We start from the raw sequence: 16,375 nt of genomic DNA on the forward strand, positions 1-16,375 counted from the left end.
TTTGTAACTTCGTAACATAAAGGTATTTTTTCCCTAGTCTGCTATCTATTGCGTATTACCTTGAAGCCTTTACCTCCAACCCTAGCCATTTACCACAACTGGAAATAAGTGTCCTGGCTTTACAGTCCTTGATACTTACCTGTGTCAGAGCTCTGGTCTCTGAAGTATTTTGTGAGGTGGCTCTACCTTTCTAAGGAATTAATCTCATCTTAAGAGTGTTGTTTACCTTATATAGCATTTGGCTGGCAATGTAATCTTGCTCCCTTCTAGACACTTTTGTAGCTGCAAGATTTTTGAGTGGGATAAAAGTCTTCTGTTTTATCTTCTTGTTTGACCAGACTTGATCCTTTTTTAAATGAATGGAAGATTGGTATACAAAGCTAAGAGTAATTGTTCCATTAAATATTTCCTTCAAGACTTCTTCTGTCATCTTTATTTGAAGAAAAATATTACTGTGGGGAAATGGGATTCTCATACGCACAGCCTTTTAATACTGAAATATGCTTTGCTTTAGGAGATTGATGAGTACATTGTACAAGCCAAAGAAAGAGGCTATGAGACCATGGTGAATTTTGGAAGACAGGGGTTGAATTTGGCAGCAACCGCTGCAGTGACAGCAGCTGTGAAGGTAACCTGCTTACACTGATTGCTTTTGTCCTTGATATACTTGTTGAATGGTATGATGTGATATTCAGGCTTATACATTCCTACATAAAAAGTTTTAACTCTGCAAATGTTTGGAGAGCCTGGAACACAATCCAAGGGCTTCATTCTATGCTTGTTTAAGATGACTTCTATTTATTTTTTCAAATGGTGGGGATCCAATTACTGTAATTCAGAAGATACCATGCATTTTTCTATACAGGCTTTTGGTAAACATGACCATTGTTTCTTTTCTGTCTCTGTTGTGCTTTCTTGTTGGTAAACAAACTATTTAAAGGATTTCTGGCTTCTTTCTGCTGTTTTTCTCCAATCAACTTGAGGTAATTGCATATTTGAAGTAAGGCATGAAAGATTACTACCACAGATAAGTTTCTTGACACAATTAACTTGTTTGCAACTAGTTGATTAAATTATTAAATTAATGCACTAAGCATAGGCTTGCATATTGCTGCTTAGCATTGTTCTACTTTATTTAATTTTGGTTAAGTCATGTAGTAAGCAACCTGTGGTTGTTCTGGATCCAAGTTCCAACAAAACTCATGAGCTTCAGACGAATTTCAAAGGATTCTGGGTCTAGCAAAATAAAATGTAAGCTCTTAAGTAAGCTTCTGAGCAACTTGAAGGGCCACCAAAAGGAAGTAGAACTGACTAGCAAGTTGACTTTTTTGCTATGTGTATCCATTTAAAGAAAAGCACAAAGAAGTGTTGTAAGAAAGATGTGTTGTTGTTGTTATATCTGAGGTAAATTATAGTTTTGAGGCCAGTGGGATTAATTTCCTCTGGGGAATAAATGGAACTGCTGTGTTCATCGTAATGGGACTGAAAACTTGAGAACTGTTAATACATGACAAAAAGTACTATGGTGGTGGTGGTCCTAGGCAGCCACAATTAAGGATGTACAGCTAGCATTTAATTTCCATGCTTTTATGCAAACTTGTTTTCTAAATGAGGCATTTTTTGAGGACTGCATTTTCAAACTGTATCTCGAAAAGGACTGGAAAAAGAACCATGCGTATCTTGTTTGTTCCCTTTCTCTTTTTAAACATGTATGTGGGTGGCAGCTTAAAAAGAACAGTTTTACAGTATGGACACAATGAACCTCACATGCTCAAAGCGTGGTTCAGTTTGACCACTGATTCTTTTTTTGGGACTGGAATTCTTAGTATTGCCATGATGTAGAATGAAATAGAGTACACTTCTAGAATGAACATTTCCAGAATGAAAGTAGGTTGTTTAAAACAAAGCAAACCAACCAAACAGAAACAGTGACAACAAATCTAACTTGGAAATATTCTGCTGGGAAAAAGTTCTAAGAACTGTGCTATTTAAAATGCTAAAAATGCAAATTCTTTGCCGAACAGCAACCATAACTTAGCATAACGGGCACCTGTAATGATGCTTACACTCTGTATATTTTCCCCATATATGTCTGTCTGGCGAAGACTGGATATCTCCTTGTTGATCTTTATGGTGCTACAGAAATACTATGAAATAAATGACACAAATATCTCCTCCCAGTTTCTTCTGAAGTATGAATAACTTCTGCCTAAATGTCATCCGTGTTTGGATTTTGTTGCTATTCAGCTGTAACTGGCAGGATGCCTGCTCCATTTGTTAAAACTTATTCAACATGCTCATGACCACTCGTACAGAATTACTTCAGTGCTGATGAGAAGTTTGGGTAAAACAACCACAATACCCAAGACCTAAAATAGATATGATTTAAGCAGCATGAAAGAAGAGACCCTCTGAAAATCTTTATTTTGGCATGTCAAACCTCTGTGCAGTTTGTCATTCCAAAAAGCTGAGCATGATTACTCCATGCAGACAAATGGAGACAATGCATGTGTTCTTGATTTTGTTCCCTATTTTTGAAGAGTTGACTGCTGCCTCCAGCAGGTGGGAAGATTATCCCTTCAGCATGAGCTGGTGGAGCATGCTATAGGATTTCAGGGATGGAATTCTGCAGTGTATTAGTGGGATCAGTTTTGATGGAAAGGAGATGGACTTTCATCGCTTTTTTTAAGGGAGCAAGCATGCTTATTCTGACACGTTGGATCTCGGTGTTGGTTCTCAAATTGGGGGCAGAGAATGTGGGAGGTTAAAGACGAGAAGGTCTGAAGGAAGCTGCTTAGTAAAGCATTCAGGTGAATGATGCTAGGATCTCTGCTTTCTCTGACTGTAGTAAGTTTGTTTGGACTTGAGTAAAATTCCTTAGAAACTCTATGGAATGTTTTCAAGAACGAAAGTGGGAAAGAGTGGTTTCTCCAAGGACTGTCAAAGGAGAATGGATTTAATATTAAATGCTCGATTAGCTGTACGAAGGAAGCTGAAGCAGACAGATCAGTCTGCTGAACTGTGACCTAGATTTAAGCCTGCTGAGCTGTAAAGTTAAACTGCAGTTGGCAGGAGTTGTGGCTTACAGTTTAGATTCCTATACTGATATTTTTAGCTGGTACTTGTTAGCCACTGTCCACGTGAAGTTCGTGTCCAGACAACATAAGCTGACTGTAAAGCTGCTATTTCTCGTAAGCAGTTGATAAGGAAGTGTGTTTATTTGATTTACTTGCCCTAACTGTATTTGTTGATGCACTCCAGCTGCAATGCAGAGTGTCAAAAGCTGCTAAATGTCATACATTAGAAAAGTGCATTGTTACTGTCCCGTTAATTTGAGAATAAAACTCTTCGAAAAATCCTTATTTTGGAATACTTCAAGATGAAGAACACTCTAGACTGAATTTTTACAATTCACTAATTAAAAAAAAACACCCCCAAAACACTTTGAAGGTATAAAAGAATCAGCAAAAGATGAATTTAATCATATGAAAGTTTCATATGATTAGGGCAGTTTCAACTCCATTTTATATAGCTTTTTTGGAATTGTCTATAACTGAAGTTCCACCAGTAATTACATTTTGGTGCATCTGCTTTCCACATCTTGGAGATGCAATTTTAACTGTATTTCCCAGTTTTTGCCCACACGTATGTTCTGACTTCTTGGGCTACAAGGGAATGCTGGCTTCTTTGTCGCCACCAGCACGATTGCTATTAAGCTCTGAAGTATACTTATGTTAACATAAGTCAAACAAATATTGTTTTTTTTTTTTTTTTTTTTTTTTTTTTTTTTTTTAAAAAAAGAAATCTGCTGCCTTTTCTGTTTTCTCTTGGCCTCGCTGAAGCTTCCTCTTCTTCCTGCCTAGTGCATGATGCAGGAAGGTATCCTGCAGTCAGTCGTGGCACCCAGCCAGTATCACTATTAGCAGCTCAGCTCACCAGCCTTACTGCGTTCATCCCTCCTCCCTGCTGCTGCTCCCTGGCACAATGCAGAGGTCATCCACAGGACAGCAGCCCCTCTGCAGGTTGAGAGGGAACAGAAGTCGTACTCCATCAGCCCGGGTCAGATCTGGGACAGAACAGCTGGGAATGTGGGTGCTGCACACCATGGCTTTGCAGTCACAGGGCTCCAAGCAACTCTAAATGCACCATCTACTGAGAACTTGTCCAGTGAAGCCAAGCAGCTTTGTTCAGAGATGGTTACCACTGATGGGGTGCAAGTCCAATTTAAACAACAAAAAAAAGTCCTGAGGCAGATAATACAGTGTGGTATCTGTTTACAGCGGCTTTTCTGGGTTAAGTGTATAAACTATGAAGATACATGCTCAGTGGCAAAACCGAGAAGGGAATTTCATATATGAGAGTCAGCTGATGAGATTGTGCATTAATAGCTTGCTAGAATCTGAATAGTCCCAAAAAGCAGTCCATGAAGTAGGTTATCTTTAGCAAAAACTAAATTTAGAAACCCGCTACAAGTTAATGCTTAAGATTGGTTCCTGGTAATGACTGCAGCCTCTAAAAAAGGTTTAATATGTCTTAGGAAATACTGTTGAATAAATAAGCAGACACGTTTTCCAAGTCCTGCTTTTTAAGGCTACACAAATTTTGCAGTTAATCTCTGTTTAACGTTCACTTACATAAAAATTGAAGGTTTCCTGTGCGCTTCTGCCTATGCTGCATGTGTGTCAGTCTCCCATCGTGATGTGATCTAGTTGGCAACTGCTGGGCTGGATGCAGCCCATAGTTTTTTCCTCCTTTCCAGCATGAACCCTTGAAATAATGGGACTGACTCTGACACAGAGCCTGGCCCAGAACCAGGCAGGGGTGGCAGCTCCTCTCCTGTCTCCTTGGGAGCAGCAGCACTGAGGGTATGGCTGAGCAGAAGTGCTTGCTGCTGCTGCTGCCAATGCTGCGAGTTTTCGTGCAGGAGGTCTCCCTCCAGCCCTGCTTGCAGCTGGACTGCCCTGTCATCTGTTCTGTGAACAAAGACCTTGCTTTCAAAGCTCCTAATGTGTTAAAAATTCAAATGTCAGTGTTGCTCTCGCATTTCTCATAATAGGAGGTATTTAATATTTCTCAGGCAGATATTGTTTTTTAGCTGGAAATAATACAGATCCTCTTAAACCACCTGCTTTCTGCAAAAAGCAATTATTTGTTTCTTTTGAGCATGGGTGGTTGAAGAATCTTCCTGAAACTTAAATGCCATATGAGCACTTTAACAAATAACATAGTACAACAGCACAAGGAGGAAAAAAGAAAAAGATTAAGTCACCCAAAATCCAAACAAACTAAAAAAAAAAACAAACAACAATTCCCCATAAAACCAAAACATGTTCACAGAATAACAATGCACACACCCTTTTCACTTTGCAGTGATATGGAGTAGGTGGTGATCCTCAGTTGGCTGGACTGGCTGGGCTCTTGGGTGACTGGAGATTGCTTCCAGGCAGTAGGAGACTGGTGGGACGGTAGGAAGTACAGAATCGTTTGGTGTGTGGCTGTGACTGTGCAGCACAGCAGCAGCCCTGTTCCTGCTGTGATTCAGGCACGTGCTGTTTCTTTTAATTGTCTTTCCACAGTTCTTAATACTTGCTGTACACCTCTGGAGTGAAGCTTCACATCTTGATAAGTGCTGTTGCAATGAAGGACCTGATGTATGAATCCATTGCATCCTCATTCAGTGAGGCCGTGCTTCCCCGGGAGCTCTGGACACATCAACTCTGCTGTTTGCTTTAGGGCACTAAGTTGTTTTAGGGCATATTGTTTCACTTTTTTTTCCCCTTTAAAAATCAAAATGCTTGCATCCAAATCTGCACTGAAAAACAAGGTTGAATTTTTCCCAGCTGGGATCTAGTCCTGTCTATCTCCCATGAGAAATAATAAATCAGGGCTTGTAATTTGAATTCTTAGCATGTTAATTACTATAATCTTAATTGCATAATCCTATGTACTTTCCAAATGGCTACTGTGTTATACTATATCACATGATGAATGAACTCACTTTGCAACTTTTAAGCAGGTGTGTCTCTTCCTGCATTTTTGCTTAGGGCCAAATCAAGAATTTGTCACTGTCACAGTAGATTCTGTCCAGATTTCAAAGGAGTTGTGCTGAACTTAATGCAGATTCTGCTGAGAACTGTCTGGGTTCATTTCATGTCTGTTTACTGAGGCTGAACATGGGCAGTGGGCACACTGATGAGCTGCTGTGTGTGTTGCAGCAGATTCTGTAAGCTGTTGCTGTGTTAGAAGAAGCAGTCCTGTCTCTTCGTTTCTTGTGTCCTTATAGCTGCCCAGCAGTTCTTGTGCATAGCAGATTTGTGATCCAGTTCACTGTGCAAATACTTCTTGGTGAAAGCACTGGAGTAGTAGAAAGGCATGATTCCTGTTCAAGTGACAGACCTGCTATTTTAGGAAATGAAAATAACTTCAGAACACATAACATAGATTATGCACAGACTCTACAGCACCAGTAGTGAGTTTTAACTTGAAAACAGGTTGTTGTTGTCAGCGTGAGTATTGTCAGTAGGAAGAGCTAGAAAAGCAAAAGTTCTACTTCCATCATGAGAGTCCTTTGTATTGTTCATTTGCAGCATATGAGTGGTGTTCTAAGAATTAAATCAGTTATACCTGTCTGTGTAGGACACTTAGTTTTACACTTTGCACTAGTGATGAGCTATTACAAAATGAATATTAGGTTTCAGCTGCATGTTCTCCCTTCCTTTGGAGGGCATGCCAGCTTAAGGAGTATTGCTTCTCTGTCTCTTCGCTTCAAGTAGTTATTTTTAACATGGAACAATCTAGTGTGCTGGCCTACAAGCAGTTGTTGGCATGAGAGTGGGAACAAATGGCAGGGGCTATTGGTGCAAGAACTGCTTTTGCTTTATGTTGTTGCTGAGAAGATTGTGCGGAACTGTACCCAGATATTTGCTACTGCTCCATTGAGTATTTCTATTTAACAGCTTGATTTGCAGGACTGAACAATCTTAATCTCTTGTTCAGGATGGGACTCGTCGTGTAGGCTGGTCAACCATCCTCTGAAACTGTGTGGCTTGTTTTTCTTTGCCTTGTATGCCTGAGAACTAAATGGTGTTTTAACATGGTCAAGTAACATGCTTGTCCTTTTAGCTGCTTAGATAAGAAATTCATCATCAATGTTATGGAATCATTTGATATAAGATAAAGAGCTGCTTGATAATCATTCTTTCCAAAGGAGATCTTTCTGTATCTTCCATGTAAAAGGAAAGATGAAGACAAAAGCGATAAGAGAAGAAATACTAACACTCAGACGTGGTAAACAACTCTCAAATGTAGCCTTTGTTTTAGGGCTGGCATTAAGTCAGTGAAGATACATCAGTAGCAGAACCTGTTAGCCTGTACAGCCAGGCACGACTTCTTTGGTTTGTGATCTCATATTTCTATCACCTACAGCTCTGAGATGCTGCTCAGTTACTTAAGTTAATGCTTTAAAATGTATTTTTAACACTTTTTTCCTGCTTTCTTGTGTATGTAAAATTTGTGAGGATAAAATATAAAATAGCAGAAATCTTTATCTTCATCCACACTTTTAAAAATGAAAGTGTTAAACCCACTGTCGTGCTACCTAATGCTGCTGGAGAAATGTCATGTTTGAAGTGAATTGAGCATTTCTGATGGATTTTGTTCTTTTAAGCACTTGCCCACACTCAAAAAGCCTTAATTCCCTAAAATAAAGAGAGTAAAATGAGACACTTGTAATGAAGCCAGTAGCTTATCTGCAACTTTTTCCTTTAAGGTTAACATACAGTTAAACGGGGTAAAAGAAATACTTAAAGCAAATGTAGATCTATTGCATGCTTACATTCAGTGAATTTTGTGATATGAGGAAGCATGGGCTTAACCATCTTCAGCCAACTTTAACAGCAAAGGTAAAACCTCTGCTTTGATTTCAAATATACTGTTCTTGTGTTTCAGAGTCAGGGTGCAATAACAGAGAAACTGAGAAGTTTCAGTATGCATGATTTGACTACTATACAAGGAGATGAACCAGTAGGCCAGAGACCCTATCAGACACTGCCTGAAACAAAAAAGAAAACCAGAGCCTCTGCAAATGAATCTGCAGGTAAGTACCTATCTAAAATAAAAGAACTTTCTGTTATAAGGAAAAAGCAATATATAGCAGACAAAAATTGGAAAGAACAGCTGTATATTTACCTTATTCAGAAATTGAAAGAATTATAAGAGACTCCTAAACATTAGAACAGAATTGATGTGAGCAAGATCTATTGCAGCATTAACGAGTTGTGCCCCCCAGCAGAGATTTTCTCCCAGCTGCTAACAATATACTCACACCATACTCATTTCTCTTCTCTCTGTTAGTTAGCAACAATAGTTATATGCCAGATTAAAGCTTAATTGGAAGCTTTTTTTTTTTTTTTTAAAAAAAGGGTGATTAAGTGGTGTTTCTGTGACAATGTACTAAAATTAAACATGAAAATTTATGGAAGCTCGATAAACGGGAAGAGAAAATAAATTGCAGTGAATTCAGTAGGACTGCAATGATAGTTCTGGTCAAAATGTAAAATCGTGTGGTGATTGGAATTACAGAGGCATTAAATAGTCAATGTGGTGGTGCACATCAGCATTCTGAAGATGGTGTGCAGTGACTGAAATACTTTTGTGGAGATCCTTTATTATTAATGCACTGTATTCCTGAGTCTATGCTGCTTGATAAAAGACTTCCTAGAGACTGTCCACCATTTTCTTTGACTGGAGAGGCTAGAATGAAAAAAGCTTGACATTTCTCACAAAAGAAACAGCTCTGGTCTATTTTTTTTTTTTTTTCTTAAGTCTGTCTCTTCACCTCTCCATTCTGAGGAGGTGGTGGTTGTGGACAGCAAAGCATTCCAGGAATCACGTGGTAGCTCCCAGCATTTCTGAGGAGTGAATGGCCTTAAGCTGAATTGCTAATTGAGCCCAGAAGGTTTTCTGTGATAGTCAGTGTAAAGTACTGGCCAGGGAAAAAGCCTGTGAATTCATCAGGAGTTATGTTAGGGATGATGTCACTGCAGCTGTTGTGCAGGGGAAGCTGTTCCTTGGGAACAGGCCATTAGTTATTTCCCTGAAGCAGCTTGAAAATGCTGAAAATTCAGTTTTGCCCACAGGTTATACTGTGTAAATAATCAGATTGTGAGATTCAGTATCACATGTGAAAATGTTTTCTTAGAGCTAGTTTAACTGTTTCTATTTCTGGGCCCAAATATGGTGTGCACCTTTTCAGTTTTCTTTGAAACTTTTTCAGCATTAGGGTTTTATACAAACAGAGAAAAATGCTACATAGCAGAATGTTATTTTTTTATTATTTGCACTGGAGTTCCTTTACAAACCAATTAGACCCAGATGTAGAAGAGCCCTGACTATACAATAGCTGAGCTGCCAGTACAGTTTTTGTTAAGAAGGCAAATATAATTTTGATTCATCAGAAGAGGTGTTACAAATAGAGATAGGGAAGCATTCATGCCACTGCAAGCATCTCTGGTAAGTAAGTAATAGGTATGATTCAATTTTTCCATGCTTAAGATATGAAACTCTATCGGAGGCAGTGACAGGTTTGCCTCTGTTACAGCAGAAGAAGCAGGGATGCCTTGCTTAGCTATGGAGTTAGGTAAGCTCAATTCTAATTTCAAGAAAAAATGAAACAACTGAAAGAAAATTATCTACTTTGGCTTAAGAAAATATTAATTTAAGATGAAATGTTTATTCGTTATGAATGAAGGCAGGTTTGGACTCTAAAAGATGTCCCTAAGTGTTCCAACTTGTAGCTTATGGAATGGCCTTTCTAAAAAGAGACTGTGCCAGGGGACCTGGTGACACTTGGGATCTTTATGACATGTCAGTGGTGAAGTGCCTGGGCTTTTGGACTCCCAAGGATCTTTCCAGCGCACGTTTGTAAGCAGTTTGCTCCCTCTAGTGAAAATGTTTGTTCATAGCCTTGGTCTTAGTTTTGCAGGGTTTGAACAACCCCTTGTAACTAACTACTTAGTAACCCTAACTACTTTGACATTCTGCTCATCTGAAATGAATTTTGGTGTTAAAGGTGCATAGATAGATGCAAGTATGAAGAAAAGTATTAATCTAGAACTAGTTTTAATTTCTAGAAAATGTGAACTAAACTCTTGGCAGTAAATTGGAGAAATGGAGTAAAAAACATAGGGTTTGTTTCTTGAGAGCAAGCAGAAGGAACAAGAAGGCTGAGGGAAGAAGCAAAATTATTTCATATTGATAAAGTTTGTGTAGAGTTGAGTGAAGAATGTAACACTCTTACTCTCGATGTCTCTTCTGGCATTAAAGACACGTCACTAAAAGCATCATCAAGAAGAACAGTTACACAATGTTTCCAAAGTGAGAAATAACATGAAGCTCAGAATTATCTCCTCATTTTGATGACTGCTTTGAATTTGTCCTGAGTTGAATCTTTTACATTAATCCCAAATTGCAGTAGCTAAGAATTCTTCTAAGGAAACAAGAAACTTCATGTCTTCTGCTCAGAAATGTCAGCAAATCTGTTTGTTTACAGGGAGTCCTCTGCAAATGGAAAAACAATATAAACTTCTAATGGGAGTGGCAATGAGGACGGAGGAGAAAAGTAAACTTGGGCAGCTGGAAACCTTCTGGCTTGCTCTTTGCTGTGAGATAGTAAAACAAACAGTGAAGGAAGGAGTAACCAAGTAAAATGCAATGTAGATTATGAAATGTATAAAGTGGTTTATCTCTAAGAAGTTTGCCTTTTTTTTTTTTTTTTTTTTAAGCTTAATTTTACTTAAGTACACAGCAATTCTGTAGTTTATAATAAGAATGGTGGATAGCAGGTGCTCCATTTAGTGGCGCTCCATTTAGAGGCTTTTAAAGTGGGTGTCTTTCAGCATAATCTGTTGTGAATTATGAGAATATGAAAGGGTTATTCTTGTCCAGCTGCTTGGTCCTGGCATCTGTGTTAGTCAACACATTATTAATGACTGGAAAAATATAGGATGTACATGAAATAAAATATAAACTGGAAACAAAAAGATGGATTTTCATCTATTTTGATGTTAGTGTGTTTTCTTAGAACAGCATTCAAGCAGCAGCAGTACTGCAAAAGGTCTTAAGTACTTCTACATGAGGAATGAGGTTTTTGTGGTTCATTGTAGAGAAGAACATGGCAGCTAAGTGATGGTTTGACATTTAATGGACTACTGCATTACATGCCTATGGAACTAAATGGCTTGTTACTTACAGATGGCAAGATGTGCTGCCCCTGGGAGGAAGCTAGATATTTTGTTTTTGAAACAAATGGAAGAATGACATCTTTTAAATGAATGAAGGATGTGTGTTAAAGATGAAACTTATGGCTTTCTTAGAAATGTAAAAGTTACAGCTACTTTTTAAGTTTTTATGTAACTGTTTTTTAAAGGTTTTCCACTGGAAAAAAATCCTGGAGATGATAAAACAGATGAAGAGGTAGAAGGAACACATTCAGAGGATGAAATGTTTGCTCAGAGAGGCCTTCGAAGAACTCAGAGTATGAAATCTGTGAAAACTATTAAAGGACGTAAAGAGGCAAGGATAATTTTTATTGAGTATACTTTTAACAGTATAGCCTGGCAGTTTTCATAATGTGGGAACTGAATTATTTTCTTTTTTCTTAAACTTAGAGGGGGTATCAACAATAACTGTTAAATGAACAAAGAACTAATGGGTCATATCTAGGCTTGGAGTTTTGTATTTTGGGATGCTTAATGAAATTATGTTAATTAATGAAATTAACTACATGTAGATGCAGGAATGAGGAGATGAAATTGACTCTATGCTTGTAGTATTAAGGGCTGGTCAATCCCAAATTCCAGAAATGGCTTTCTTTGGATGGGATGTAAATAATGGTGTTGTCACCTGCTTTGGAGTGTCTTCATTGACCATATTTAAGCATCTGCTGTTTAATAGATTGAAGATAATTCAGGTTTTTTAGTTTCCATAAACATACGACCTGCTGTGACTCTTGTAACCCTGAGGAGAAGATTGTGTGTAGGATTCAAAGTGCTTTGTATTTGCAAGTGTTACAAACCTAAAGAATAATGTTTCAGAATAAATTCTTATGGAATATCATAAAATCTTACGGATAATTCTGGGAAAACAGCTGAGATTTAACCCTCATGCCCAGTTTTGTTGAAGATCCATGTCATTCAGTTGTAGGCAGAGGATCCTTCTGAATCTGTAGAGTGCCTAAAAGACACTTAGAGATATTAGTACATAGGAGTAGTGGAGAGGTTAATATTTCTGCCTGGTGTGATCTTACCTCTTTTAAGTTGTACTTTCTTTTTCCCCCTCAGATACGATACGGATCACTGAAATACAGAGTAAAGAAGAGACCCAATGTGTACTTTTAAGTTTATTGCACAGTGCCTGTGAGACAAACTGCTGTATTATAACAACTTGAATTCAATACTTCAAGTGTTAAAGATCTGTGTATGATTCATATAATGAATATATATGAATAGATGTAGTAGGACTTGGTTTTATGAGCCTAAATGATTGGGTAGTGTATTACTCTGCTTTTCTGTAATTGCTTCTTGTTAGACTTAAATCTGGGGAAGCTATAGGATAAATTTCAACGCTTAGTAAATGAGGATTAAATGAGTGACAGGAAACAGCCTGACTTTTCCAGAGGTATTGAGCAGACAGAAATAATTACAAGTCCAAACAAATTAGGAAAAGCTGTAAGTGTTAGGAGCTTGTGAAAGTCAAACCTGTAGTATCCTCTAGTTTACATGGAAAAAATAGGTATACTTGAAATATTTTTCTGAACTACAGTTCCTGAAAAGGCCTTCGTGTAATTTAAAAATGTACATTTTAAGGAACAGTGGGTGATAGTGAGGAAGAAAAAGCAAAGATATAGTATATTCTTAAGTTCATCTTTTCACCACGTATTTCCAAGCTTAACAAACTTATATAGTAGTAATAGGTGCAAAATGGGGGTACGTTTAGCACTTTATGCAAAACTGTGTAGTTTTGCACACTTACTGAATTACAGCTGCACATGTAATTTTAGTTAATTCTTAGGCAGGTTAGATTTATATAGTAGGCTTTTTATAACTCACATTGATTGCTTAGGTACACTTAGGATGCTGTAGATAATCGCAGCTAACACTTAACAATATTATCAGGTGCCTTTCTGTGTCTTACAGGGCTGTGGTATTATCTGCTTTTTGTTTGTTTCACTCTTTTTTTCTTCCTTCCCCCTTCAACTAGAGAGATGCAACAAGATTTAACTCAGTTTTTGGTTAAAATTGTGGTAAGTGAAACTTGTAACAATTCTGGTGACAGACCTCAGGGATCTGAGCAGCCCATCAACTGCGTAGGATAAGTCATGCTGAAGTGGCAGCATGTATGATAGATCATTCAGGCCCTGGTTTGGTTTTGCTCTGTGTACCTATAAGAATATATATATATTTAGAACATGTACATGTGTATATTTCTCATGGTGTGTAGATTCTAGAACTGGCTATGTAGTTTTTTATTGCTAAAATTATTACTAAAATACTGACTTACAAATAGCTTTTTCTAAAAATCTAGCATATTGAATCAGCCTTGTCATAACCTAATGTCCATGATATAACTATTTGCACAGAGATTAATTTTGGAATGCCATATTTGTCAAAGTGACCTCTCGACATCCCCTTCAATGCTGTTTTCTGTAATTCTGAGAAGGAGGCTGATTTTAGTTTTCTATCTGACTCTTTCTAGTGTGGATATGGGGAGGACAAATCCTCTTTTGCAGATAGTATTTTTTATTATGTGGCATGGGTAGACATAGGATTAATTTTCTTTAAGGGAAAATGGCGTGTTATCCCTCCTATCCTTGATGCTCAGACTCCGATCCTTAGACTTGCCCCCAGATTTGACAGTAATCTGCAAGTTTACTGCAATGCTTTTAAACACCTGCTGCAGTTTTTCTTCACACTGTTACAGCCATAGCAGTCTCGCTGCTGGTGGACACCTAATAGCCTGTTAATACAGACTGCCTTTTGTCTTCTCTATAGTCTTCTGTAGACTGCTTTGGGCGAGGGTTTGAGTTATGTGGATAAAAATGCAGCTGGTCTGTATTGGCATTGTGTTATTCACTTGATATTATTGTACTTTATAAACCAAGAGCAAAGCCTTGGACAGATGTAACAATATTGTTGGCACAGTGCTTTTAGCGTCCTCCAAGGAAGTTAAATGCCTTTAGCAAGAAGCTGCAACATTCCATACATCATCAAAAGGCCAAAGCTTTTTTTTTCCTCCACTTTTCTCAAGAATGTTGTTTCAAATAAGAAATGATTAGCAAGGTAGCATCCTGGGGTGGGGCTCATAGCTCATGTCCTGTAAGTGCAGTTCTCATCTACTTCCTTGAATGTAGAAATCACCTAAGAAGGGAAGGGCTGCTTATGTATTAAGGTGTGTAAGGTGTTAGGAGAAACAGAGGCTTTTGTATTTGCATCTCACCTCTCCTTGAACATTAGGATAACCTGGGCATTGAGTAGAATGTACAAATCTTATTCTCCAGTTGAGCACTTGCTGCCACATCTTGCACTAGCTCCTAATTTTGATTGGTAAGCAACAAAATTGCCATTGGTTTACTAATTAGAATCCTGTGTGAAAGAGCTGGGAAAGCCCTTCTGTCGGAATTCTAGTTCCTGTTACAGTTTCATGTAGTCCTGTTTCTGGGCTTATATTCTTTTCCTGGTTCCAAGGATAGAGGTTGTTTGAGTAGAAGGTTAGGCCTTAGCATGCTGGTGGTAATAAGTTGCATTATGCATTGTTACATATTTAGGGTTGTAACCTCTTGACAAATGCAGCTCGCTATTAGGTAGTGACAGGCTGCACAAACCCTCCTGTTCCTGAAATACACATGGGACTAGCAAAGCCAGCAGTATTATTCATGTTAATTACTGTTTCCATATAAATATATTTATGTTCTCTCAGGCATCATCTGAAGTGATAAAACATCAGTGATTTCCTAGCTGTTCTTTTGGTCTAACGCCCTACTATAAAGCATTGGGTTCTGCCTCCCCCAGCATCTTGATTCTTCTCTTTGCATTCATCCTGGAACCACTTCCTGATATCTTCAAGTTGTTTTTCCTTCCTGTTCGTTGTCAGCTGATCTTTCACAGGGCTCAATGGCCTGATTAGCTTTCATCCAGATGATGCATATTTCTTGTTGAATTTAGTTGAGTTTGGTTTAGGAGTATCTTAAACTTTGTGGATTTTCAACCTTTTTTGTTTTGTTTTGCCTTGGTAACTGCAGAGGTCATCTGCTGAGATCTAGCCAGTAAAATTCTGGGAAGAAAGTTAAACATTTTTTCATTTTTGAATTCAAACTGTGTAATTGTTATGAACAAAACCTTTCCTGAGAATTGACTGACTGCTACCAACAGAACTGCTAAAACAAGTGAAGAAAAGGTTACGTAGAGGTCAAAGGTAGTTTAAAACAGAATATGTATTTCCTGCTCAATTATGTATTCTGGAAATGCTCCAAAACTTTATATCTGAACTGACTCAGACCTTTCAGCAAGAGCGTGCTGTACATATTCAAATACACCGTTTGAGACAAGGATTTACCTGATGGCCTCAGTTGCAAATACACTGTCTGGACTGTGATTACAAGGTAATTGCCAATATTTGCTAATGAATGCTAATTGCTTAGCTGTGTCAGAGTAACTGAATGCTATCCAACGTACTTTTTGCAGGCTATAATAAATTTTAAAAGGAATACAAGATAATTTGGTTAAGCAGAATGGTGGAGTAAGGGCTAAATGCATTGAACACGCTGTTGATAACTAAAAAAGTGTTTTATTTTGGTGTTACTTTTATTAATGGGAAGTTGGTATTTTAAAGTATTTTTGTACAAAAATGTATGTGCACAAAGGCAATACTTTAATATTTTTCAAGAACTCATATTTTTAAATGCTACGGACCAGAGACTGTCAGACATTGAAACTGAAGTTAGTAGCTTTAAAAATGCAATGTAAGCTTTACTTTTTATATTGTAATAATAACTTTGCTGTCAATTTGTTTACATGTTTGTAGTAGGGAATGTTTCATTATGCATTGACTTACCTTGATGCAACCTTGAATAAACGCTGCTTTGAGCAGGATGCAGTGGCTATTTTATTGCCTACATGTGATGTAATGTGGGTAGACACATGTAATCCATGTTACATTACATTTTATTGTTACAATTCCTGTTCTGAGTCAACGTATGAACGCTACAGAGCCTTCTGAAATTGCGTGATGACTAAACTGCCCTGAGGTCTTGCCATGGAGCCTGATGTCGGTTTGGTTTAGAGCCGGATTCACTGCACCCTGCTCAAGGTAACGGAAAATA

The 16,375-nt window shown here is 38.0% G+C and overlaps 1 protein-coding gene across 1 annotated transcript in view; it reads left to right on the forward strand.

Moving 5' to 3' along the window:
* The window catches only part of REEP3 (receptor accessory protein 3), a gene marked incomplete at its 3' end in the record, with an annotated part of 33,699 nt that extends 21,304 nt beyond the window's left edge, over window positions 1–12,395 (forward strand). The window contains exons 5-8 of the mRNA XM_079535814.1: window positions 515–628; window positions 7,948–8,095; window positions 11,426–11,571; window positions 12,339–12,395. Coding sequence (XP_079391940.1) covers window positions 515–628; window positions 7,948–8,095; window positions 11,426–11,571; window positions 12,339–12,395 — 465 coding nt within the window. The remainder of the gene's footprint in view (window positions 1–514; window positions 629–7,947; window positions 8,096–11,425; window positions 11,572–12,338) is intronic.
* Window positions 12,396–16,375: the final 3,980 nt, after the last annotated feature.

Source organism: Tetrao urogallus (assembly GCF_951394365.1).
Source record: "Tetrao urogallus genome assembly, chromosome: 5".
Classification (NCBI taxonomy): Eukaryota; Metazoa; Chordata; class Aves; order Galliformes; family Phasianidae; genus Tetrao; species Tetrao urogallus.